General features: G+C 40.7%; 1 protein-coding gene across 3 annotated transcripts in view; it reads right to left on the bottom strand.

The window, feature by feature from the left end:
• The window catches only part of GRM7 (glutamate metabotropic receptor 7), a 313,728-nt gene that overhangs the window by 132,459 nt on the left and 153,815 nt on the right, over positions 1-27,454 (bottom strand). For all 3 annotated transcript variants that reach the window (XM_087744649.1, XM_087744651.1, XM_087744650.1), the window contains exons 3-4: positions 17,586-17,727; positions 16,555-16,709 (exon numbers count right to left, since the gene is read on the bottom strand). In XM_087744649.1, coding sequence (XP_087600775.1) covers positions 16,555-16,709; positions 17,586-17,727 — 297 coding nt within the window. The remainder of the gene's footprint in view (positions 1-16,554; positions 16,710-17,585; positions 17,728-27,454) is intronic.

Raw genomic sequence — 27,454 nt, 5'->3', positions numbered from 1 at the left:
AATAATTACAGCATGTGTAAATATATTTGTGTATCCTAAAATTTATATGCATGCTCACAGACCCATACTTACAACCACACAGCCCCCCCAAACCAGACATCGAGAGTTGCCACATTTTTTTACTGTTGACATGGTAACACTGGCTAGATGAAAGTAACAACGCGATTTCAAAATGCTATTTAACATGATGCCCTTTTTCTGCAGGGCCATCATTTAAACAGTACACGCAGCAGACACTTGCAAGCCTGAGCTGTGAGCTGCAGTCAGGTGGAGCCAATACATAAACTGGCACAAGAGAGGCCATCCATGCACGGCACTGGGGGATATGATACAATTGGCTGTGCACAGCAAAGTCATGCCTCAGTTTAAACTCTCATATATGCTACCAATCTTATTTTCAAATTCCCCTTGAGAGAACATCCCTAAGAAAGTATTACCTGAAAACTCCATTGCATTCTTCCCTTCCTTTTTTTTTTCTTAAAATCTTTAAAAAAAAAAATTACTTCCTTGATTTTTGACACCTGACTTCTTGATTATAAGGCAGCTTTAATAATGCCATCCAGCCAGAGTGTGCTAGTATGCAAGACAGAGTGATATAATTACTGTTCTCTCCCTCCCTCTCTACAGTCTGATAACACAAAGTTTCAGCTTCCACTCCAACTGTGCGCATTAATCACATCAAACCACAAGGTACTACCCAGAATGAGTGCTCAGACATGTATGCAAAAAGACAAAGATAAAGATAATGGGGATGATTTCTGAGGCTGGGGGATGCGGTACAATCACTTGGGCTGGCCTCGAGGCCATGGAGTCCTGCACAGGAATGCCTGCATCACCCCAAGTACTTGTCATTGGAATACCCTGCATCTTTCAGGGAAAGCAAAAAAGCTTTCCAATTTGAAGTAAATATCTCAGGAGCAGAATATCCTCTAGGCACCTCTGTTTTTTTTCTCTCCATTTCCCAGGGGTACCCCACCCCCAGTTCAGCACCCCCTTTGGGGTCCTAGCCAGCCTTAAGGACCACCAGGCAAGTGCCCTTTGCCAGTTCCTGACTCAGATCCTCTCCTCATTTTTCTGTGTTTCTGGTGCACCCAAGAACCCAGGAGGCTGCAAGGACAGCACCTGGAGAGATCTGAGCCTTGTCGCCAGCGAACAGCACACAGATCCTCTGAGAAGACAAATATCCAACACAGTATCTCCCCTGGCTGCTGCGGTGAGACCGAATCCCATGCGTCTCACTGCCTCAATGCCGAGCACCAGCCAGGGCAGGGCTGCTGGAAACGGGGCAGCAGGGCCTCGGCCAGAGCCCGCAACTGGCAGAGGCACTTCCAAACCTGGCAGATTCAGCGGACCTCTTTTGTCAGAGATGCCTTAGTAGAGATGAATAAGACAGTCTAAACATAAGGAAACTTTTAAATGGCTCTCAAGTTGCAAGATAATTTGTATTCCCCTCTCTTCATACCAACACATTAACCAAATACATTATTTCCATAATGAGGAGATGAACATCTGTGTGGCTTCCCAAAATTTCAAGTGGCAATACTCGAGACAAGTATTCTCTCTTTGGGGATTGACACATCAGCATTTTAAATAGTTGCCAAAGCTAAAAACATAATTTAAATGCTAAGGAGACATTAAGGAAGGAGTTCAGGTGTGATTTAATTTTTTTTTTTTTAAATAAAGCACACCAATTTAACTCCACAAATTAAAGTTGCTGCAGTATGGTATTAAACTTTGTATTTGGCCCTGTGTAAGTGAACTGCTTAATGCAAACTTTAACAGAATATGAGAAACATAAATATCTGAAATAGCATTATGTTACTGAAAATTACTATAAGACAGAGTTGGGTCTCTGAAGCACTCCGGTTCACATACCCCACAGTGCAGCATACCCCAGCTAACCTGGCTTCATTTCTTCCTAGCTTTTTTCTAATAAATCCACTAGATCTCCAGAAAAACAAACAAACAAACAAACAAACAAAAACCCAAACAACAAACTTTGCAAAGAGACTATTTTACTACTTAGTTTCTGACTTAAGTAATTGCTTTTGGCACGTGGAAAGCCTCAGAACCCATTTCCAGCCACAAACAACATACATTGACGAGTGCCCATCACCACCCCTGTGTGGGAAGGGGCCAGCAGTCACTCAAACCTCCTGCTCAGAAGAAGCCACCCCACAGATTTTGTTTCCCTTTAACCCAATGCCTCAGCTGTGCAATACTACTGATACTAACACAAAAAAAATATCTTCAACATCTTTCTTTCCACAATACCACAATCATTTTCCTGTTGTCCTTGACTCCTTTACACAGCAGCAGGCTGTAATCATCACAGAACCATGAACATTACAAACTAAATGATGAACCCAGAGAAGAAACAGGCTCTTTCCATGCAACTATCTTTAGCAACAAAGCCTACGGGGCAGCCTCAGCACACCTACGTGAAAGAACAGAAGGGATCTCAACAACTTCCAGATGTCATTAGCAACACCCTCCATTAGATCCTAAAATATTTTTCTTTGGAAATTTATGCTATGTGAAGTGGTAATTAAACTGAGAAACATAGGCTAAACTTGAAAACAAAGATTAAAAGTATTTCCTCGTTACAAAGGTAATTGAAGGCTACTTTGAATAGGTTAACCACTACAAGTACCCCAGGAAAGAAATTAGAGAGGGAAAGAGAAATAAAAGTTTAGTTTCACTTCATAAATATCTGTGAGAGCTTCCTGCTTCACAGGCAGTCACGTACATACCGTACAGAAAGAAAGCCAAGAACTTCATCTACTCTACTCAGCGTAGAGTATTCATATGCATGAATTGTAAATAGGGAATAATGGCTTTTGACTCTTCAAAAAGCAGTTGCTGCTGCAGGAAAACAGCAGCACAGGGGTGGCTCAGCCAGCAGCGGGAGTGGACACAGCACCCCTGCTCCCCCAAACCCTCATCACCCAACAGAAAATAGAAGTTTTCTAGCAGAGAAAATGTCAATTAATTTGTCCTATCTCCCAGCACACACAGTGCTCAGCGTTCCTGGCAAGCCTTCCTCCCTGACGGCAGCAGTGCAACGCTGTGCTGCTGAGGAGAGATGCTCCAAAATGCACTGTATGCCTTTCAGTAAAGCAGATGGTAATTCATCAGCACTACCAAAGGAGTTGATAGAGCTGCTCCTTTCTGGAGGCAGCATCAGACAGAAGAGTGGTAGGGAGCAGCAGAAACAGAGGGCAAATAGAAATCAGCTGAAGGCTCCTTGAAGGGGATTAGTGACCGCTCTGGTCTCAGACACTGAGCTTGTGCTTTCTCTTTCTAGATCTTTTTCTTTCCTTCCTCTAATTTTAATAGTGGTTTGAGAATGGTCAGAGGGATGGTGACAGCCTAAACCAGAAGCTCTCCATCTTATACCATCTCATAGTAAGCAGGCGTTTCCGATAAGCACATGCTTCATCCCCTTTCAGCCCAACTCGAAAGTGGAGTAGCAGTCTGAGGCAAACTGGACTACACTGGTTGCATTACAGCAACCACATGAACACACATGAATAAGCGAATTAATTTCCAGATGGACTATGTCATGTAACTGAAACAAAAACTGAACTACACTTTCAAGACATATTACCTTAAACTGCACAGAGGGATATCTTTACTTGCAAACACATAGTTCTTCACCATCCTACAATTATAACTATGAGACAAAAGGTTTGTGTTTATCTGCCCTTACCAGGAAATCAAGATCATTGATCTATTGACTCCTGCTTCACTTTACTAAAGACCTAGCATATGTGATTACATTGAGGATTTTTTCCCAAATTATTTTCCATTTCCTTTCGTCATTAGAGTGTTGTCACGCAGGCAGTCAACAAAATGAAAACACATTCCCGAAGCAGATCTGCAAACCCAGTATGAGTGAAGTTGGCACTTTAGCATTCATCGTATCATCTTTAAGGAAATCATGTGTATTATTTCCTAAACTATTACTTTCAAAAGCCTATAATCATTCAAGCATTAACAACACAACCTAAAAGGAAAAAAACCCAACCACACAAACAAGAAAACCCTTTCAATTCTCTGCCCACTTCCTAAAATGAGCACATTTATTTTTGTGCCTGAACCTGTCTTACCCAGTGGAGCTCAACCTGTTTCAGAAACACACAATTCACATGTGTTTGTGTGCATGGAGCCCCAGCAGTGGAGAAGCTGGAGCCCGCAGAGATCTTTCCCGGGATGCTCCAGGTCCCCACGGCAAGAACCAGGATCAATAACTACACATGCAGGAAAACACTGACACTAATAAACATGTAATACTTACAGTGAATACATTTGTAATGTACAATGGAAGCATATTAACTTGCTACTTGCAAACAGGGATGCCATACTTGCATTTTACTCTAATGAAAGCCTCAAACATTTTTATTTTTGCTTTGCTTGAGAGATTGTGAAGTAGTATTTCTTTTATGGCTTGCTAATAAAGGGAAAGAATAAGTAAGTCATGTAGGATTTCGAGACTAATTTTAACTGGCCTAGAGAAAGAATCTTTTTAGGTTGTAGCAACAGAGTCAGAAATACCAGAAGAGAAAAATTTCTTGTGAGAATTCAGGAACTTTTGCTTTCAATATCTTTCAAAGACAGAGAAAAACTGACCCAAAGAGGAAGAGAAATATTTAAAAAGTTAGTACTTATTACCATTTGTAAAGAGTAATGGAAAAGCTGACAATATAAAGAAATGTTGAGATGTATGAATTTAAACAAAGCAGAGTAGAAATAATGTGTTCCTGTAAATATATTAGACTCAAAGTTATCTTGGTAGAGGATTTACTATACATGAATGAATTACACAAGAGATTTAACAGACATTTCTGATAAAACACGTGCAGTTTCTTAGAGGAGCAGAAGAGAGGAGTGCTGAACATACATACCTGCCCTCTCATCCTCCAGGCAACTGGGTGGGGAAGGGCATGAACTGCACAGGCTGATTTGACGAAATGAGACCCAACAAATAACAAAGGAAGCCTCCTGGATGCTGCAAGGTTCAGCTGGCAGTACATGTTCAATGCAGCTCAGCTCCTCTTTGCTACCACAGAGGAACCTGCCTTGCTTCATGACCGACACAAACCCCATACGAAGGTGCAGGCAGGGTGGCTGCTGACAGCGTGATGCTACAGGAGGTGCTCCCCAGCGCCAGGACGAGCTGCAGGTGCTTTCCATCTTGGCTGCTACCTCTCCCTGTACAGATGCTCCTCCAATGGGCTACACTGGTATTTACTTAGCAGATGGCAGAGGGATCTTGTTTCTTTCATTTTAATTTCTAATATATTAATGTTATTTTTTGTCACAAAAAGTAACCCTTGTAGAAAAGACTGATGACTGAACCTTTTATTTCTCCCATCACCTTATGGCACAAGCAGATTGTATTTGTATTCTGTGTTTCACTGCCCCCAATTTCAGCGTCTGAAGCTTCCCAAATTAAAACACTGTAATAATTGTGAAGGAAAATAAATGGTCACCTAGTATCCATGGACCTAATCCCAAAGCCCTTACTCAGAGCTCTTCCTTGCCCAAATTTGTCACAAGCGTGAACAAACATTAAGAGAGACCATCGGTCCTTCTGCTCAAATAAGTGTCATTCTTGATTGCCTGTTTTGCAACATCCATGGGCAGTCCACCAGGCACTGGACTGGAAATGCTACATACTATATTAAACTCTTTCTGCTATGCCAAAGCAGTATATCAGAGATGAAAAATTACCTGTTCCATTAGGAACAATCTGTGGTTCTCAGCCCTCCTGCAGAATGGCATTTCTAAAACTAGATATTTGGGACCATTCATGGCTATTTTTACCTAAAACAGGAACAGTTTACTTCAGAAAGCTTCCGCAATTTCTTTTTTATGTGAAAAATACATGAAATACAAATGGCAAAACAAATACTCTGCCAATATACTTCCTGTGAATTAGAAAAAATGCGTTAACCTCTTAAATTATAGTCTAAGAAATACCAAGAGAGATGTAACTCACACACAAAGAAGAGAGGGGAGCTCTTGCCTCTTCCTCCCAATCCCCACAGAAGCAGCCCCAGATCTGGACCCTGCCGTGCTGGCAGACGTATGGCATGATGCTTCAGATGGACTACGGGAACACCTCACCACCCACCCTCCCTAATTCCCTTCTCCTGCTCCTTTCTTTCAGCAATGAAACTGCTCATGCTCTCAGCTCGGTACTGTAACATCCTCCCCGCATCGGCTGGGTTGAGTCAAGGAGGGAAACACAACACAAGTGCTGTGCTTGGTGTGGTACTGGTGCCAGTACTGCTCTAAGGGAGTGGGAGAAGGTGGTAAAATCTTTTCTTGACTTCTACTTCTATGCCTAAACAGGATGCCAAACTAAAACATTATTTTGTTATAATTCTCCATGAGCCCGCTCTGCTTCAGTGGCCCAGGAGGGGCTCACTCATGCAGGGTCCGGTGAGGTCCCCCAAGCTTCATCACTCCCCAGATCCTGGAAATCCTGTCAATTTTACTAACAAACAGAAAATTAATTCCTTTCAACAAAGGAAGCTTGAAACTGCACAGAAGCAAAGACTAACAGCACTAGCAAACACTAGGATTTCCTAATCTGCGGGGGTTGCATAGGAAACCATCATTTGCCTTCTTCATGTGCTTGCTGTGTGCTATCCACGTGTTGCTGAACACGCCTCGCAAGGATGGAAAGTTTGGTTGCCAGCCTAAGCTGCCCTTGGCTCTGCTGCCTTGCAAAAATGCTGGAAAGCGGCATATGGCTGTCTGCTGGGTGGAGGAAGAAATGTTCCCCCGTGAAGCCTCTCCAGTCACGGATACTCATTAACGCCTTCTGTGCAGAGCAAACCTGCAGAGGAAGGCTTGGAGGTTCCTACCAGATCACATGCAGATCAGGAGCTGGCACACAAAGATAGCAGGCTTTCTAAAAATAAAATTCTTCCTTTCTGGATGGAAATACTCTGCCCGAATGTGTCCAACAGATAGCTCAGACAACTTCAGTGGTAGATCATTGAGAGGAAAATTGTTCTTCAGAAGATGCAATTCAGGGTATTCCAAAACAAAGACCACTGATGATATATATCTGAACAATGATCAACAGCTAAATATTATTCTGTGAATTATCTCTTCTCACAGCATCAACCATTGTAGTCTCTATGTATGTATGTGTGTGTGTGTGTACACATCTCTCTCTCTCAAAACAACCACCCACAAAATCTCCAGTGTCCTGAAATAACAGTTAAATATGAACATCAAAGAGAAAATGCCAACATAAGCCCCGGGAGCAATACGCAAAATACAAAAATATAAAGACACACATATATACCCACAGAATGAATAACAGCTGGCTCCGATCAGAGAAGTACCTTGATTTTGAGCAAGCCAGGTCTGTTGTGGATTGGGTGAGCAGTTTATTTCCTTTCAAGGGGACAAAGAGAAAGCTCCCTAAATCTTTATTTTACAACATCCTTTATGGTCCAATTACAGCTTTCTACCTAATTTCTTTCCTATGAAGCAGCAACACCATTTGAAAAGGTACTGGTTCAAACCCCATTTGAGATAAAATTTCTTGCTAATGCTGCTGTGGTTATGAACTGTGTCTTGCACTGAGCAGTGGCAGATAATTCTCTTTAATACTCTAAAGAGATCACACCTTCCAACTGTCTAAGAAATCCCAAAAGAACTTCAATAACTGAACACCACAAAACAGCCAGATGTGTAACTTTTGCAAAATACTACACTGAAATGATGTAGAAATTTACATTTTGAGTTGCAATAGTATGTGGTTTTTTTAATGCATTCCCTCATGGGAGCTCAGGTTTGGAGCGCTATGGGGCTTTTCCTTTGAGTCTGCGGCAGCACAGAGATTACAGTTGAGACTGTATTTCTCAGTGACTAACACTTACAGGGAACCTTAAACAAAAGAAAAAAAACCCTGAAAGCTTCAATGCCTTCATTTAAAATAAAACTACAAAAATAACATTAATTTGAAACTTTAGAAAAATTGTGTTTCTTATCTTCTCTGTATCTGCATATTAAAAAATAATGCTACCCTTAAGCTACCGTCTCTTTGAACTTACTAAACGTCTCCCCAGAGCCTTCGCTTCAACCCTTTAAAGTCAAGCACCGCGTTGCTACTGCAACACCACAGTGAATGTACAATTTCTGCCTACAGTCAGGGAATAGACCCTGTTTGCCTGAATCTCCAGCATTACCGCACCATTGATCTCAGGAGACTGGGCATCACCGTGCAGCGATATTTAAGTCAACATTTAATTGCACCACACTTTTCATCATGAAGCTTCAAACTGGCAGCCCACGAAAGAGCATATGACAAGCGAGGTGTGATGCCTGGCACACTAAGCATCCCAGCTAAAGCACGCTCACTTTGGCAGCGCTCAGCCCAGCCCACTGCCCAGCCCATTGCACGTGTCTGTCCGTCCGGCTCTCCTTGCACGCTGCTCTCCTGTAGCGTGAGTCCATACATACACAGGCAAGAGGCAATGAGATTCAGCACTAAGCCAGGAGGAATCAAAGCTAATCTTAACTCCCAGAGCGACTTTTCAACAGGCTAGAATCAATATGCAATAAACTTTTCACTGCTGTGAGTATGTCTTGGATTCCCAGGTAACCATGGTATTACTTTAAATTCAATTAATGGCTTTATCAGCATTGGGAAAGATACATTCCCAACAAGTTTGCAGGCAGAATGACTTTAAACGCTGTGTGATTGATACAGAAGAACAAAAAGGTAAATTCTTCCTTCACGTGCTCTTGGCCAGCCAGCAGGTTCATAAGGAATATGAAGTGCCATTTGAAAGCATCTTTTTGACAAAATGTATGGGATGAAATAACAAATCTATCTTAACTGATGATACATTTCTGTATTTACTTACTTAATAGTAAAAGCACACGACACCCTTAGCATTTTAATTCCAAAGCTGGTAAAGACAATTTACTCATGGGGGAAAAATGCAAATAAACCTTTATATATATTGTCCTTCATGCAGACTTTACTCGTAAGAGATAGTGTCCAAACCAGAGTTACTCTGTCAAACTACTGACACAAAACAGCCCTGAAGTGTATTTCCTGATTGTTGTTGCTTGTAATGATGCTATTTAAAATCCCAGAAACCATGGGTGTGCCCCCCGCAAGGTGCTGGAGCCCACTGCTGGCAGCACAGGGAAGGGAAGATTGCTGACCTGGTCTCACTGCTTTCAAACAGCCAACCTGGAGGTGCCAAGGAAGAACAAATCCACCGATGCTGGAGCCCTTCCAGCAGTGCAGAAAGTAAAATAGGTCAGATGGACGGTGGCAAGGAGATGAGAGGAAAATTCAGGGGAGATAATGGGAAGAATGAGTAAATTCAGGAGTGATGGCCCACGCTACTTCTCTTATGTCTTCTCCCTTATGACTGGTGTCCCCTCTGGCTTTTGGTGTCCACGGGCTCTGCTATAGCGAGGCTCCAGCGATCCCCTGGCCCCGGCAGCCCCACAGCCTGGGATGAACCAACACCCCCAAGCCAGATATTTCCATCTCACTCTCTTAAAAGCACACACTCGCACCCCAGGAACACAGAGAAAAAGCTTGAGAACAACAGAGCATTGTAAAAGACTCTGGACCAGGCTGTAAACAGAAAAAATCCAAAATGGACTATTTTACAAATATTATTATGAGATATAAGACAGCCTTCTGTTCTGGCCAGGGAGGAGGTCGGTAAGTGCTGCACAAAGCACATTGTTCCCAGAGAAACAACCTGGGGTAAATGCAGCCATAGCTAGATGCAGAACAGCATGCCCATATTTACTTATGTTGGATAAAATTCAATACTGTCTTTAACACAGAGGAAAATGAACCCTGAGCTCCTTTACTTTGCTAGACTGGGGATGTGAAGGTAAAATATTTGAGAGCCACTAAATAGTGAGATATAACTTCATTCTAATATTTTCTTAAATCACTACTTTTTCATTGTTTTTTTCCAGGTTTAATACCGCTGAAACAAAAAAGAAGCAAATCATCTCTTGTTGGAAATAAAAACAAAACATTAAAAACATGATTCACCACCTCTTTGGAAGACAAACAACTGAAAAATTCAAGGACAGTTATGTTGGTTTACAGCACTTGCAACGCTTCTATTTTTTTTAAATAGCTATGCACTTCCTTGCACTGAATTTGAGCCATCCTTAACCTCATAGCTGAGCTTCGTGAGATTGCAAACCTCGGCCACATCCATAGCTTGCTGGAATTGAATCATTAATCTTAAATCTAGTTGAATCCCATTGTTTAGTCGCATCAAATACTGAACTCAGGCCATAAAGAATATTTTTTTTTTCATCATTGGCAAAGCATTTTTCCAGACTTTCAAAATAATTATCATCATATATATGTATATATTAGCCTCTGTATTTCTCTTACAGGTGTTCCTCTCCTTCGTTTCATTTCACTGTGAGCTGGCATCCATGAAAACAGATCACATGTAAGTAAGAAAGATAAGGAAGACTGTTTTAAAAGAAAAAAAGTTAGAGGAAGAACCAGATATCTGAAAATGCTAAGTCAGTAGCATGGATGCTAACAACATGAACCACAGTAAAACAGCCCAATTTGAAAATTTTTGCACAGAAAAGAGGCATAGGAACAACAGAAAGCAATAGGTAAGTAGATAGTTGTTCATCTTCTTTACAGTTGAGGTTAAGAGGAAAACAATTTCTAAGATATCCCTGAACAGAGAGACATTTTCAATTCATGGAAATCATATATGTTTATTTTTGAAACTTTGTTGGAGCTACTGGAGGCATTTGGATTCCTTAAAAATATGGCTGTGATTTTCAGCAATTACTTATCTCTGTTCTAGTTCTATCTCTAGGACTTTATGATCCATATTTCCTAAAAAGGTGTTCAATATTTTCTACAGATCCTGCAAGCCTCAATGTTTCAGAGTGGGTAGATTACAAAAGAGCATCCAAAATTACTACTGTCTCTCAAAAACACTAGTTTTCACTACTTCATATGTGGGGCTTAACAAGATACTAACAGATACTGACAAAGGCTTACCAGGTATTAGTTCTTCCTGTGCTAAGCCTTGAAAGGTTTGAGGTTGGAGAGGATACCCAGGGATGCCACCCTGACTGTGACACCCAGGCAAGCTCTGAGCACCTCACCCAGGTCTGCATGGGACCAATGGCGAAAGGATAAGTCTTGGAGTTGCACAACAGGAATATTTTTGCAGAAGTAAAGCTGCTTATTTCCTCATTTCAGCTGTGACACTGCATTTGATGAAAATATATTGCTGGCCTGCCATGCAGCGAGTTGTGGCCACCTTTCAAAGGTCCAACCAACATCCTGAATGTTGCTGCATACTATGCATGCTCTCTACTGCCACACTCCTGAAGGAGTATCTGAATACTACAGACTGATACAAGCAAATTTAAAATCTGAAGTGTGGATATTGCTTAGACTAGAAGAAAAAATGGGAAAGAAAAGAACAAAAATGGGAAAGACCATCATTCTGAAACCCAAGACCATCTGCCTGACTCCATTCCTCGGACTTGAGTGTCTTCTCGACATGCATTGTCTAACAGCTTTCTATATTGAATTCAGCAAGTACTGCACAAACCTGCTCCAAAAGGATCAGGCTTTTCCGTCCCTCATGCTGCAGATATTTTCTTATCACTGGTAGAAAGATCTACTCTTCCTCCAGGGAAAGAATTTAGGAACTCCCAACTTTGAATCTGCCTGCTAGGGAGAACTTTAATTGATGTCTGAACCAGTAGTATTATCTTCTTTAATCAGAGGGTCATCCAGCTAACTCTTATATACATCTATATGGTGTAATAAAGAGAGCTACCTCAGGCCATCAAAACGTGTAATTAGATTTGGGTATAGTAGTGATGACAAGAGGAGGAAATGCTCTGAAGTTTATTAACTCTACTGAAACATGAAGAGGTAAAGTGGCAGTGGAATACTTAAAGGTCAGTTCGTGATTAAAAAGACTAGTGTGGAAGAAGTTCATTTCCATCTACAAAGAAACAGGGTTGCAGTTCATCCCAGCCATCATCTGGGGAAGTCCGCAGCTGGTATGATGGTCTAACCCACAAAAATCCAGGGAGTGTTCCCATATTTTGTTTCTTGCTGGTTTGGATGGTCTAAAAAGCTTCTGGGACTTCAAATGAAAAATGCAACAAATGAACAACTTTCTCTTAGACTACCACTGCCTAAGGAAAAGACAACCACGTACAGTAATTTGCTTATCTGAAGGCAAGTAGCTCAGCTGAACTGCAAAAACAAAACACTTGTTTTTTGTTTTTTGTTTTTTTTTTTTTTTTAATTCTCGACCTTGCTTTTCATTTTCCACTGTGCTTCCATTCTCCCTCTGGCACTTGAAATTTTGGGGACTTGTTATATTTGCCTCAACATCTCCCATTTTTACCATCATCCTGATAGCACCATGACTCCATAATAGCCTGCTTTTGCTTGCCCAAAATCCTCCTGTACCTCACACTTGCTCCTTTTCACAGCATTTCACCCTTCCCATGATTATTAGCAGGGCACTCTTTCTGTTCTTCAACAACAAACTGACATGGGAATCTCCCCCATGCGCAATGTTCATCCTTCTGTTCAGGTGAATGAAGAACAAGGGTGTCTGGGGAACAAGGCAGCAGTAGGTAAAATCCCACCAAATGCATTTTGGAAAAGAAAGACTTTTTGCAAATTTTTTTCTGTTGTGTTGTTGTTTTAATGAATGTCAAATGCATGCAGAGCCACAGATGTTCATAATTTCTATATTATTGTAAAATGAATAGAATAGTAATAATAATAATACATCCCATTCAAACTTTAATTAGAAAATACAGCTTTTGTCTGTTGTTTGAACTGTTTAATTTTTCTCATCTTCCAGCACTAGCAATCACTCTGTGGCTACATTACACCTCTTCACAAAAATGTTACAAGGATATACTCTGAGTAAAAGACTATTCAAAATAAGGCATGTGACTGCGAACTCTTACAGACATAAGCACAGGTGCTTTCAGTTCTGCAATGCAACACACTGTGCTCGTTCCTCTGAGTATACACTGAGTTTCAGGACCGGGCTGATATTTTAGATCTTCTCTAAGCGTAAGGACATGCCATCACAACCGTTTTTTGGAAGAGTTCAAAGCAACAATGGCCAGAATACAATATTCTGCTGCCATAGTTGTTCTAAAAATAAATACATTCTGATTTTTTTTCCCTGAACACCTCGCAAAGCCTTTCAACTTAGTTGATACTTGGTTAAGTTGACTATGGAGCTTGTTCCAAACACAACTTTTCATGAAGTGATTACTATTTAAGTGTGCACTTCCTCTGGCTCACTGTCTACTGCAATTATGCAAATAAGATGCAACTTTATCCTTTCAGCATAATTACATCAAACACAATCGGGCTATATTAAGACTGACTTAAGATGAACGAATTCAGTTCATGTAATGATTTCCTAAATCACCCCATGAGACTATGGCAAAGAAAATTTTGTCCCAAGGGTGACAACAGGTATCAAGACAAATAACTGCATACCTGGGGCCTGATTCTACAGGAAACTGAGCACTTCAGACTCTCTCTGGAGTCGGAGACTGCTGGGATATTCCCACTGTTACCAAAACCAGGAACTTCAAATGGTATATATGTAGATAGGTGTAAACACACCAACACACCTGCATTTCACATCTGTATTTTGAAGTAAAGAGTCATGGCTGGGGGAGAAGAGTTATTTGAAAAATGCCTTTTTCTATGTAATGACTGTTTCAATTTATGACTTATATGACCAGTAGCTTTACAGACATTAAAAAAAAATCTGATAATCCAAAGTGTACCTTATACACTTGAACATGCAGGCACATTAATTTTTAATGCAAATTAACGTTTCTTGGTTTATTAGCCTAACATTTTTCCCTGAAGCGTGAGCAGAGGCTAGCAGTATCACATATTTCAGGTTAAGGTATGGGAGCTGCAGTGCTCTCTGTTTCCAGTGAAGTTTGTTAGGAATCTTTTTCTAACATATTACAAATACTATTTAACACAGTGATAAAAGGAAAGGAAAAAATGAAGATGCCTTTGAGGAGTAAAATACTTATTCATCCCTACTAAAGAAGTTCTCACCAAATCCAGTGGGAATTTAGCTGGTGCTTAACTGTTGCCTTGACCTGGAGCCCATGAGCCTCAGGGGCAGGCGGGAGCCCTGCTGCACGCCACGCACAAAAAGGAGACTGCTAGGCTGGGATACTGCTTAGGACGCGGTCCTTCAGGGCAAATTGAGTTCCATTCTGCTAATTTAGTTTGTTTCAATTTATAGGGAAAATCAAAGCTGCTTATTTAATTTATTTTATGTATTCATCAAAAGAAATGCATTACTAAATTTTAGGAAGCAGATGTTCGCTGCTGGATGATAAAAGAATAACATTAAAATGTCTCTTTCCAGTTCTCTTGGATTCATAGCCAAATGAAATTACTACAACAACAGAAAGAAAAACAAAACAACATACAGCAGCCTAAATGCAAGAAAGGCAGACAATCCATACGGATAACAACCTCACTAAGCAAAGAAATGCTAGTACCTAAGGATTACTTATTTCTGTGAGTAACAGATTTCACTGGATGTTTCTCTTAGTGGATGAAACAGAAACGGAATCAGTCTGAAAGGGGAAACGTTGAGTTCTGGAAAACTGCTTCAGGAGAATGGAAATTGGCTCTGCGCTCTTAACCATCCCTTTACTCTTCCTCCTGACAGGACTAAGCAGATGGCAGATACAGATGGCAATTAGGGATGGATGAATGGGATTGAAAAAGGTAAGAACCAGCCTGAACCTTTCTGAGCGGTCACAGAGCAGCCAGGAAACATTTGATATTGACAGTGCAACTGCTATTCTGGGACATTTTGCTCTGCCTCTCCTTTCATACCAAGTACAGTACCTAGTTTTGGCTGAGTGTTTTGCACTTTCCGGAAAGTAACATGCAACTCACGGACCTCAAAATATGTATCTGCTGTATGGCACCCACTCCTGAAGAATTAATGCAGTTGTATATATAGGCAAAACGTAATTTAAGCATCACAAACAGTAATCATGCAATCTATGTGACTACAAGTGCAAAATGCAAATAGACAACTTTTAGGCAATAGTCTAATATAGTCACTGAATAAGAAGATATTTGTGGGCTCAATGGACATATTTTTTTGCAGATACACTAAATATGCTGGTATTTGTAACTGTTGGTTAACCGACTTTCTATACCTGAACCCTTCCACTCTGTTATTGTCACTTATTGTGTCCAAAAGCAAACCTCATGTTTCCCATTATGTCCAATGTGTTTAATGTGTAATATAGAAGGAAAATAATTTAAAACAAACAAACTGGGAATTTTTTTATTTCTGTGTACTGTTGGCAGACTTTTCATTTCTGTGTCAGAAACCCTCAGGGATGAATACAGACAGTATGAACAGATTATTAAAATATCCTGGTTTTCAGAAACAAAACACTTCATTGTCTATCAACTTCACGTATTTATGGAGAAATAACATGCAAAACTGCCTCCAGGTTTAAAAAATCTAAAAGGATGAAGCATATACCTGAGAAGAATAACTAATGAGGTGGTAGTGTAGACACAGTAAAAACGAATGCAAATATTTGGTTTTCCAGTGAGTGAAGACAACAGAACCTATTTTAATGTGGGCAACATGTTCAAGGACTCTTTGGAGACCCTGCCCAACACAAAGCCATGTGACAGCTAAGGAGTTTGTTTTCTTTACTCAGTGTCTCCCTTGTAAAGAACTTTTCATATTATAGAGAACATGAACTCTAATAGGCGAGTTTGGTTTGCCCAGAGGAAACCTTTTGGATGGTTAAGCATCTATACAGACAAAAGAGATGATAAATTGAGGAAAGATCAGCCAACAAACACTTCAGAGCACAAAGAAATGTTGAGAAACAAAGGGATTATGTAAAAAAAGTTTCCCATAATTTTTATACACACATGCATAAGTACAAGTACATATATTTGTGAAGCACACAAGCAACATGTATGAATAAATACAGTGCTTGAGCTGAATGAAATAAAAGTTAAGCAAAGTTTAAATGGAAACTGCTGATTTAAAAATGAATTTTTACTTCTTCAGTAGAAAACTTATCCACTGCTTCAGAGATGATACATAAATTGCAAAAGATTTTCTCCTCCTTTGTATATACATGATACGTTAAGATCGTTTTGGTTTACTTTCTTTTAAGTGATAAAGGCCCTGTCATATCACCACAGCTTAATATAAGCTCTGAAATCATGCCTTTAATAAATAACTGCTGGTAGCTTCTCAACTGTGGAAATAACGTATAGTTTTCAGATGAGGAACACAGTCATTTAGGAAAATTTCAGGATATGAAGACTTACTAAATGTACTTTGTACTCTTTGTATCATACCATGTCTGTACACATTTATTCACAAAACACATAGAAGAAAAAAATACGGGCAACTAATTTTCTACCACCAGCATTTCAGGAAGCAGGAGAGTCAAGCAGAAGAGAGCTCTTACCCTCTATGGTTGCTCGCTTGGGCAGGATGGTGATGGCTCCCTCAGCGACATCCTCCTGCTGAAGTAACGGGCTCACCTTGGAGCCCCACGTGTCCGAGCCAACCCATAGGAAATGACCAACTTGATCTGCCCTCTTAGCAGCCGCGAGTATTTGCCTGTGGAAAAGAACATTTTGTTCACAAATTAATTTCATTTAAACACACAACTTCCTGGGAAAAGTGGTGTGTTGCAACTGCAGAATGAAAAGAAATAGCATATTCCTGTAACCAACAGAGCTCAGGAATTTCGCAACACACCATATCACGATCCATGCAGCACAGACTGGACCTCTCTTTTAATTCACCCTATATCCTAAGACTGAAATCCTGATTCTACTAAAACTTATAGTTTTGCCATTGACTTTACTGAAACTTTATCCTAACTTCTTTGTGTCTCATTGTGTTTAACTGAGCCTCTCAGCAACTGACAATGCCATCACAATTTCAAGCTAATTTAAAATTCTGGAGAGAGAATATGGAACATGGGCAACTGAGAAATGAGACTCACGCTTTTAAAATACTCTTCATATTATTTTATGAGCAAGTCGTACATGGTTAAACCTTGAGAACTTTATGTGGTTTAAACTTGAGTATCCAAGACATTTTATTACTAGTAACCACCACTTGCCATAAAATAGACTCTGAATTAAGGAATAATACATAGTAGCATGAGCTTGGAGAGAGGGGCATCTTCTTAATGCCTCTTTGAGAGGCAAGGTCAGGTCTGCCTTCCAAGGCATGAGTAATCCTATGACAGGAAAAGCTTCCAGACCTTGATAAACATTCCCACTACAGCGATGCATGGTCTGGGGCACCGCATGAGCCAGGGCAGCAACAGCAGCACCTCCATGCCTGGTGTTACCCTCCACAATGTAAACTCCACATTGCTCTTACCAACAGATATTTCCACTTCACTATTCATATTCTTACTTGCTTCCTCTTTTCTGCATAGCTATCAAGCACAAATGAGTTAGTTCCCTCAGTCATCCTTACTTTATGTCCTCATCATTGGCAAAAATAACGATGGCCCTGGCATTGGGAGTTTCTAGGAGCTGCTTGATAATTTTATCAAAGTCGATGGTCTTGTCCTTGCGATCCTGGGGGATTTTCAGGGACTGAGCAATGCAGAGCCCACCTGTTTAAGAAAGAAGAAAGAAGAAAAGGACTCTGTCACTGGAGAGCACAGGAAAGGCTGTGGAAAATACACATGGCTGGAAGGGGAGCCTGGGAGGAAGAGAAACTCTCCGATCGGATTGCTGCCCTTACAGAGCACGCACTTAATCTTCATGGCAAGCTTCCTGAGGGATTTGTACAATTATTTTTTTGCACAGACCACTCATTGGGATACACACAGTCTGCATGCCTGGGTAGGGTCACGGATTAAACAGATGGGCAAAACCAATATCATAGAAAAGCAAAATAAACAAATAAACCAGTCAGTAAGTAAAGGGATTAAAAAAAAAAAAACAAAACCAAACAACCTGAACAAGCTTAAACTGATTTTAAAAAAAAACAAAAAGCTGAAAGGCAAGTCATGTTGACAAAGCATTACACAAACTATATCTCAGTGAAGAGCTGAGATTCTTTTTAATTTTGCAAGTTGAAGGATATTGAGGAAAAACGCTTCCACTGAAACAACTTATCTAGAACAGGAACAGCAAAGGAGTTGAAATATTGGCAAAGCAAAGATTGTTCAAGAAAATCATTACTCATTCAAATGCCCATCATCAAATGAGATGAAGCTGACCTGGCAATTGAAGCCTCAAGATAAAGTACGCCTGTGAACTGGACTTCTCATAAATACACAGGTAACATTGCAAAATAGCATCAACACAATAATAGTGATAAATACATCCATACCAAAGAAACGCTTACTTTTAGCACAGTTCACACATTACAGTTATATAGCTTGTATATAACAGTTATAGCAGGCGAAAAAAAAAAATCACATCTCCAGTGACATTCTGCTTGTCATTGTTGGCAGATGAAAATGCAACTTTTGCCTTCATTATTTTGTTTCTCAGTGATAAACTTTTTCATCTTCTATGGCATCTTAGATACCAACTTCCTCGGTATACTGCACAGTGTGTTAATTAATAAAGTATCAGAGACGCATAATAAGAAACAGCAGCGGGGATGAGTTAATTAAAAGACAGCAGGACAACAGAGATATTCACAGGTATGCTTTAAAATACAGATTTTAAAGTACTGTTAAATGAAATAATAGAGAAGGTGTTGTCAGGGAAAGAACATAGAGGAGGAGGCTTATCCACCACCAGCACACGCTCTCTGCCTGCAGTCTGCCAAAGGATAACATAATCATCCTAAACCATGGCAAAGCTGACATATAAACACGTGAAGGAAAACCACTGAACATCCGTAAAGACCAAATGCATGGTTTTAAAATTGCAAAATGTGGCTCTTCTGCAGATCTCTGACCACTTTACAAAGTAGGTCAGGATCATTTTTCCTTATTTTAGATGCAGAAAAGCTGAGACACAGAGGTTGCCTGAAATCAAGCCAGGTCTGTTGGTACTAGCTGATCCAAAAACTCCGGGGGAAAAAAGATTGGTTTCAGTGGGAAGAAATAAAATTGTGAAAAGGAAAGGCTGAGAAAGAATAAAACAGAATAATAACCCCCAAGTTTTTCTCTGACTCACACAGAACGTTTCATTTTGTTTTACAATTATTACAACCTGAAATTATTGCAACCTGATTTTTTTTCTTTGAAAGAAACCAATATTGATTTTTAGAAGTAAACTTCACTTTTAAATGAGTAAAGGAAGTCTCGCTACTAAGTTCAAAAAGTTTAAACAGTTTTTAAATGCTTTTATTATTTTCCCCAGACAAAATTAGACAGAATCAACTCAAATCCATGAGCAGAGTTATCCAGCTTTCCTGAACGCGCCGCTTGGCATGGATTACATGTTGGTTAAAAGCACAACCCCCGCAGCCAGCTCTGGTTTTGAGCCTGAGACTCCTGCTCCACAAGCAGGGCCAAGGCACATCCCAAGCGGAGGGGCAGCTGGAAATCGAGGGGAAGTCATCCATGTGTCTCCGTTGAGGAAAACCTCTCCATCCTGGCATCATGCCTAAGGAGAACTCAAAGTTATTAGCTGCTCCTGGCAAGTACCCGTGCCCTCCCTGGCACTCCAACGCACCAAGCCAACCTACTTCGAATCTCCCATGAGAGGCTCCGATTTCTCTTGTCAAATAAGGACATAGCAACTTTGGAGAATTCATTGAGACAGAAGAAAAAAAAAAACAAACCAACCCACAGACTGTTACAAAGCTCCAAGATTTATCACTTGACAATTTATGCATTTCCTCCACAGCGTCCTTTCAAGAGGCTCCCACTTTGACACTGCAGAACAGAAGATGATATATTTTATGGTGTCAAGACCAAAGGGCTTTTGCATGCTGGATGGAGCCATTATTTAGACACATCTGAAGCTGCTGCAAATATCCTTTGCAATCCCTCACAGCTCTCTGTTGCTTTCATTCAGAAAAAGTGGGCTCTCTCACGAGAAGATCAGAAACACAGCCCCGAAGAACAGACACTAGCAGACAGGCATGCAGAGCAATATTCTCCAGCACCTTCTGATTTCGAATTACTGTACAGTAAGTAAATTTAAGAGCCTTTTAAATCAGGACAGAAGAATGCTTACAGGTGCTCATCCCCAGATACCACAGCTCCATCACAGAGAAATGACCACACCACCAGGCGTGCAGAGAGAAACAGAAGCAAAGGGGTCTCAGACCTGGCACCCATGACAGTAATATTTCTGTAGTTAAGAGTTTATCTACATTAAAGAACCCCTGTATCCAGGGGAAAAAAGAAAAAAACCCACCCTAGATCAGGTGATACATTGTTGTTGTAAAACTATTATTTAAAAAAAATCAGTATTTAATATTAAGTAATTGTGACCTGCATGATTTAAGTGCTTGGAAAAAAGGCTAAAATCGTTGGGAAGGCTGCTAGCTCAGTAACCCACCCTGACAATAATTACACCTATTGTGTGGGTCATGCAATCCCTATTGCCTGTATGTGGAAGCCAAAAATCTTGTTATAGTCGATAATGATTACAGCTGAACTGAGCATCTTTGGCCAGAGAGACAGCTGTGGCCAGACTCTCAATAGTGAGGAAAAAAGCCTCTAATGCAATGTACAGCTTCAAAGTATGTAATTTCCATGGTATTTTTAAAGAAAAGAGGACCAAGGGTGGAGAAAGGAAACAGTTTGGAATTTGAGAGGGCAGATTTCAGGTCCTTTTTTGATACAGAGTTTTCTACTACCCGTGGGAGGTCAGCTCTTAGTTTCTCTGCTGTCCCCTGGTGAAGGGAAGTAACGGAGCTTCTTTTTTAACATGCCAATTATTGTAAGCGTGCAGTGGTCAGACACTGCATTTAGCCCAAGCTAGATGGAGAGCTGCTCTTACAGCCAGGATAGCGGAGGAGCTTTCCTAAATGGAGTGGCTGATGTGATACCCTGTTAACCTTTGTGCCATCTCTGGCACAAAGGAACAACAGATAAAAGGTAAGCAGGAATTATGGATAAATGGCAAATATCAATGATTAAACCCAAAATATTTTATTTACAGTACAGTAGCTACAACACTTTCAATATAATAGCAGCAAGAGAGACCAGCATGAGAAAGCATGCTCTGAAGTAACATTAGAAACAGAAATGTCTAGAGCCACACAAGGCAGATCAAGGGCAAATGAAAAAGGCAGAGAAGTAAGATGCAAGAGGACCAAGACCCAGATAATACAATTCAGACACATTGATGGATATTCTGATTTTAAACTGCTAGTGTCTCTTCCAGGGAAGTGACACTATTACAAATTGACTAATATGTGCTCCCAGTCACCAAAATGGGTCAACGTGTATTATCTTCTTATTTGCTTTGCTTTGCTCAAGTCCACACCGGGCAGCATTTGACAGCAGAGTACAAGCTCTTATTGTAGCAGCAGGGTGATCCATCCCACCCACCCGACTATACTAGTCACATTAGCTTCTGTTTACATCCAAGCTTATGAGCTTGAATAAAAGTGTTTCCATCTCAGCGGAGGACCTCATGGCAGGGAGAGAGGCACATACCATTTTTCATTCCCTAGCAATAATAGATGCCCAAGGAATTGGGTGTATATTGTCCAAATGGCACATATAGAGTAAGTTTAACTCATATTCTCATCTTACAATAGGAAACACGTGCACAGTTATTTAAACTGTCAAGCTAATTCACCATGCTCCCAAGGTAAAAAATGCCAGGGGAATTAAGCAGTAAAAATGTGAAAGTTGCAAATTAAGGATTTTGTCATAGGATTTCTGCAGTAATGTATGGACTGGACCCTTGATGGACTGGAGAAGTGGCAAATGCTCTAACTAGCTACAAACTGCTAGGGCAATTAATGGCAGTCTGGGAGTTGAACGCATGCTGCACCCTGTGACTGAGACAGGGCTGCTCTGCACAGCTCCAGCAGCCACGGTCTCCAGGCTGTGCAGCACTGGGAGCCTCCCAGTCATCCCAGGACTGGTCCCACTAGCAGTACCATGCTTTAAACCAGCTGGTGACAAAGAGGGTTCCTGTTGTTTGCTATGGTTATTTCTGCCTAGTGAGTGAAGAGAGCATGTAACCGGGATTCTGCAACCAAATGCAAAGACTCTTATGAAGATAATGGATATTAGAGATGCATAAAAGAGATGTGAACTGTAGTATATGTAAGATACATCATTCAAGCAATTCTGCAATCAAATGTTCAACTCCTTTAATGATGGAGTTTTAGAAATTCACAAGAATCAGTGTATGAAAGGTGGTCACAACAACAAAGATGAGGCAGTCAGTTCTATATCACTCTACTTTTGAAACAATATCCTTTCTCTTCTAGGCTATGTATAGAAGTCTAAGATTGGCATCTTTTTCATCCTTCCCTGCTGCCAGCAAATGTTTTTGTAATAACATCAAATCCGGGATGGGAACACCAGGAGCAGGCCTGGTAGGTTCAGACTTTCCAGATGCGCCTTTGTCCAACAAGTAAGCTGTGAAAATGCACAATAATCTATGAAAAGGATAAGACAACAAGGCAAACCATTTCCTCAAACAATAACTTGAAAATTATTTGGTTTTACAGCTTCTAGTTTTCCCAGTAGTTTGTGCCACTTTGGCAAATTGACCCGATTGTTTGGGATTGTTCCTGGCATTAAAATTCCCTACACTACAAGCCACTGGCAGCACTCTGAGAAAACGCAGAAATGCTAACATTTCAACCAAAATTAACAGCACCTCCAGATCTTTTTTGGCAAAAAAACCCAAAATGCAAAGTCAAGTTGGGTCCTGTCTCCCTGGCTGGTGAAAAACATTTTCCCTGAATTTTATTTCCAGTAGAAGAGCCCTCTGAACTTTATTAAGTCACTGACAAGACTCATTGTAGCAGAGTTTCTGTCTCAAGAAACATAATTTCTAGTTAATCTTTGCACAAAGAGAACTTTCTTCAGTTTCACTTTGATCCTTATAATGGCCCCTGCTTTCTCACGTGCTTCTGGAGAAGTTTTAATTAAAGTGATGCTGGAGAGAGAGGATATTTATCTTAAGGTCTTGCTAAAGATACTGGCAATTAAGGATGTACAAATACCTGATTTTTTGGTTTGGCTGCCAGACTGAAAAAGAAAATTTATAGATTAAATATTTTTTTTTTGTTGCTAGATCTTCAGTTTTTCTCATTAAAATAAAAAGTCATACAATTAATTTTACCTAAAGCAATAATCTCCATTTAATCTGAATTGGAAACAGTCATTATTAGGGACCTGTAGGAGGAAACAAATGAGGAGCTACACAGCAGATTCTAGTGTCTCCCTCCTACCCAATGACTAAAAGTCACCCAAAAACATGAGTTTCCTCTTTTCCCGGGGACGTGTTGAACTTGTACCTCAGACTTCCCACTCTCCTGACCCAGCCATCGCCTACCAATATCCCGGAGCACAGTCCCTGCACCCAAAAGGCAGGGCTGCACCATCCCCCACTGGAATGGAAGATGATACTGCTTTCCAGTCATAAAACAGCATCAAAAACGAGATCAAAGCCACCACGTGCAGAAGGCAAGTTCCTCTCAGGAACAACAGGGGACCCCAGCTCTCCTGCATGAGCACGGCAGTCCCCAAGCTGTTGAGGGCAGTGGGATGAGACAGCGATGTGCAGCCCTCCTCATGTTCCTCCCCCACTCTCCCCAACTAAAGCTGCAGACTGAATTTAGTCAGCTTACAAATAGATTTAGGAAGCATGAAATCACATTTCCCCCCAAATTAGTATTCAACAGGATTTTTTTGTCCTTTTTTGCAGACAATTACTATTCAATTAGGAACAGAAAAATAACAGTACTGAAGCTCAGTGAAGGAAAGAGCAGTAAGGGTGATCAGAAAAAAACAAGATGAGCAGCTTAGCAAAGGTAGACTGAAAAGGACTAGTAGTGCAACAAGTGGGATGAGATGACATCTGTTTCTTGGTTTCCTGCTTTTACTTTTAGCAAAATGGCTTACAGGAAGGATTCAGTTTGTTCCATTACTGTCAGGAATAAGGGACTAAACCCATTCTTTTCCTGCCTGCATAGGATGCCAGCTTTCTTCTTTCACCCCTTTCCAACAGAATACATACGTAAGATTCTGCTTCACAAGTATCCTCAAAAAATGTTTTGCTATGAAAACTTTATTTATAGAGACATTCAAGGAAGTTGGTTTTGAACTCTGATATATAAAAGACATTTTATATTTTGTGACTACAAAAAAGCAGAAAAAAAAAGAAAATAAAATAACAAAAATTGTAATCTTTACAAAATATGAAAAAATGAAAAGTTTCTGCTCACACTTTTTCTGTCTTCAACCTCTTGAATCGTATGGCATTTTCACATTACAAAAGCACCCAGTGTTGCATGGATGGTCAAGTGCAGGCACCAAGCCCGGCCCTGCCACACTCCAGGAGCAGAAGCAGACACCGAAATACCCACATTGTGCTGCCTGCTCAGATGCCCACCTCAAGAAGGTGCTGGAGCCACCGCTATGAAATCACGGTTAAACAATCATACTTCCAAGGCTCATTATCAAAGCGCTTTTTAAATGCCCATTTTACTTCTTCCCTTTTGCATTTATTTTCCCACTGTCAACACTAGGAAAGAGAACTGGATCTTTTCATGCAACAGAAAGGAAAAAGCCAAGCTGGTGGCAGGGGACCCTGCTCAGATCACATGAGGAAGAGCCTCTCCTCGATTGCCTTCGGGACCCACACCAGCTTCTGTGCAGAGCAGGCTTTTTTCCAGGGTTCCCATTCCTGCTCGGCAAAACAAATGGAGAAGTCAAAACTCCAGTGGAGAAATTGTGGCTTCAACCTCATGATAGATCCTATGCCATGAAATAACCAACGTGCTCATCTTGTTGTGATAAAAGGTCTGATGCTGCAGAGTCACAATGTCAAGCCCATCTATTTGGTGCAAACTGAGTCCCCACAGCACAAGCACTGTAAAAGATTATCATATGACTTTTTCCACAGGAATCCCACTCATATGTCATAGACATGGGATAGAGATCAGGCCACATCACATAATGCTCCAGTTCACAGGCAGCTTGAGGACACTGAATTGAGCCATCTGGGTGGCAGCAGTTGCAAAGCACACAGGAACTTGGAAGAAGACAGAGAGTCTTAAAAATATAATAGCTGTCTTCCTTTTGCCTGCTGACAGATTCTGTGCTGTGCCTCTGAAAGGCAAAACCTCAGGAGAATTCTCTGTGCAAGTTCAAGCAGTCATGCATTAAATTGTTCGGGGCATTAAACACCTAACTGGTATTTAAGGGTAATGGATGTATCTAGTAATCAAAGTGTTGCTTCAGTATCCATGGATACCCATGATTATGTGGTATTTTGATTCTGGTACAACACCAAGTACATTATTCTGCTTCCCTGAAATTCTCCAAGAGCTATTTTTCTTATCACCACTTAATTGGATTATCAGGTAGCAAAAGAGACAATTTAACACTTTTTCAGATGATTTATCTACAGAGATACTCTTTTTGGGGGAATCACTTTTAGCAATACTGAAAACATCGCTTCAGAAAGTTTGCTGTTGCTAATTATTAAAAGGAACTCTCAATTAATTTGATTAATACATTACTTTAAAATTAGCAGCTGCCAAAAGCTGCCTCCTGGATGTTTATTACAATTATGGGAACAACACACAAAGCAATGGGCTCGCCCAGCTTCCTTCTGAAAGAAAGCAGCTGATTGCTTTTAAAGACTTTTTTCCCCCACCATGGATTTATCAGCTCACAAGGCTGCTTTCAGGGTAATTACAAGGTCTGACATTTGTTCGGTTTTGTACCAAAGAAAAGCTGAGCCTGCAGCTACTGTGACCCCCCCTTTTCCTTGGTTTGGCCAGGGGAGGCTCCAGGATTCTCCTCCACTCTTCTTCCCTTCTTCCTGGCCCATTGGAGGACAGCCTGTCCCTGATGCCCTGCTGCAGAAAGGCATCCCGGCCTGGAATGGCATGGCATCGCACCCCTCAGCACAGCTCAACACGGCATGGCTCGGCTCAGCACAGCTACTCCTCTACTGGCAGGGATTTGAAGAGCTTTCTCGCTGTGCACCTGAACAGAACACACTCTAAAATTGGGATTTTTAAGGAAGGTGAATTGGGAAGGGAAGGAAAAGGTCAGTTTAAGTACAGATTATTCCTGGATTTTTTAATCTAAACAACAAAAATATGAACTTCTCAAGCACTGAGGAGTTCTGATCCCCCCTGAAAGAAACCCTCCAGGGAGCCGATGCAGTCCCACAGTGCCCCTGCCAAGGGACATGGGATGCCCAGCCAAGCCCTGCACTGAAAGCTCTGCGAAACAAATCCAACGAGCAGGAAACCCAACGTTTCACAAGGGGAATTAAATCAAATAGTTTGACATAAGTTTGGGATAGCCCAAAGGAGAGGAATTAATTGGGGAAGAAACAAAATAAACATAAAAGGCATACAGAATTTTTTTCATTTTGTTGTACATTTTATTAGATATGTCACTGCTGGGTTTTGGCATATACTTACATATCCTGCATATACAATTTATTAGCTGCAATGAATTTTACTTCTAAACCTCATATATTCTGTAGAAGAAAAAGAAACCAGTGGCAGTAACACTGAAGACTGAGTTTAAAGAAGTCAGTATTCTCCCCATGTGAAAACTTTGATACCACAACTGAGGACATTTCCCTGATAAAGCAGAATTACGTCCTAAAGGAACTGAAATGACAAAGATTATTTCATATTCTTGAAATACAGCTGGGCCTGCCAGCTTGCTTGCCGTCAAACTCCTCACTAGTAAAAAAGAGTTATTCAAACAACTGACACAAAACCCACAAAATCTTCAAAGAACAATCACTGGAAAGTCAATACATGACTCACATGTTTGCTTTAGAGAAGAGTGAACATTATGCAGCAGGAGCCTGTGTGTCAGGTAGGGGTTTTAAGGTGATTCTTTGTTATATGTGGGAATTCACATTTATTGTTTTAAATAAAAAACAGAATAAATCCCCCAATGTCCACTTCACAGGACTTGTCATCAGCCTCATGCAAGAAATAATAAGATTTTCAGTAAGTTAATCTAGTGTAGGAAAATTTCCAGTCCCATTCCTGAACCTGTAAATTCACAGTAAACCAAGCTAGCAAAATAAATCGTGACCACATTACTGAACACTAATATTCCCCTGTCCCATCAAGGGACAAGGTGCCACGAGTGTGAAAGTTCATAGAATCATAGAATTGTTTAGGTTGGAAAAGACCTTTAAGATCATCAAGTCCAACCGTTAACCTAGCACTGCCAAGTCCACCACTAA

This window comes from Nipponia nippon, unplaced genomic scaffold (genome assembly GCF_047370975.1).
Source record: "Nipponia nippon isolate SJK-2023a ecotype South Korea unplaced genomic scaffold, ASM4737097v1 scaffold_9, whole genome shotgun sequence".
NCBI lineage: Eukaryota > Metazoa > Chordata > Aves > Pelecaniformes > Threskiornithidae > Nipponia > Nipponia nippon.
The sequence above is the reverse complement of the archived record's forward strand: the minus strand, read 5'-3'. Positions and strand labels throughout refer to the sequence as shown.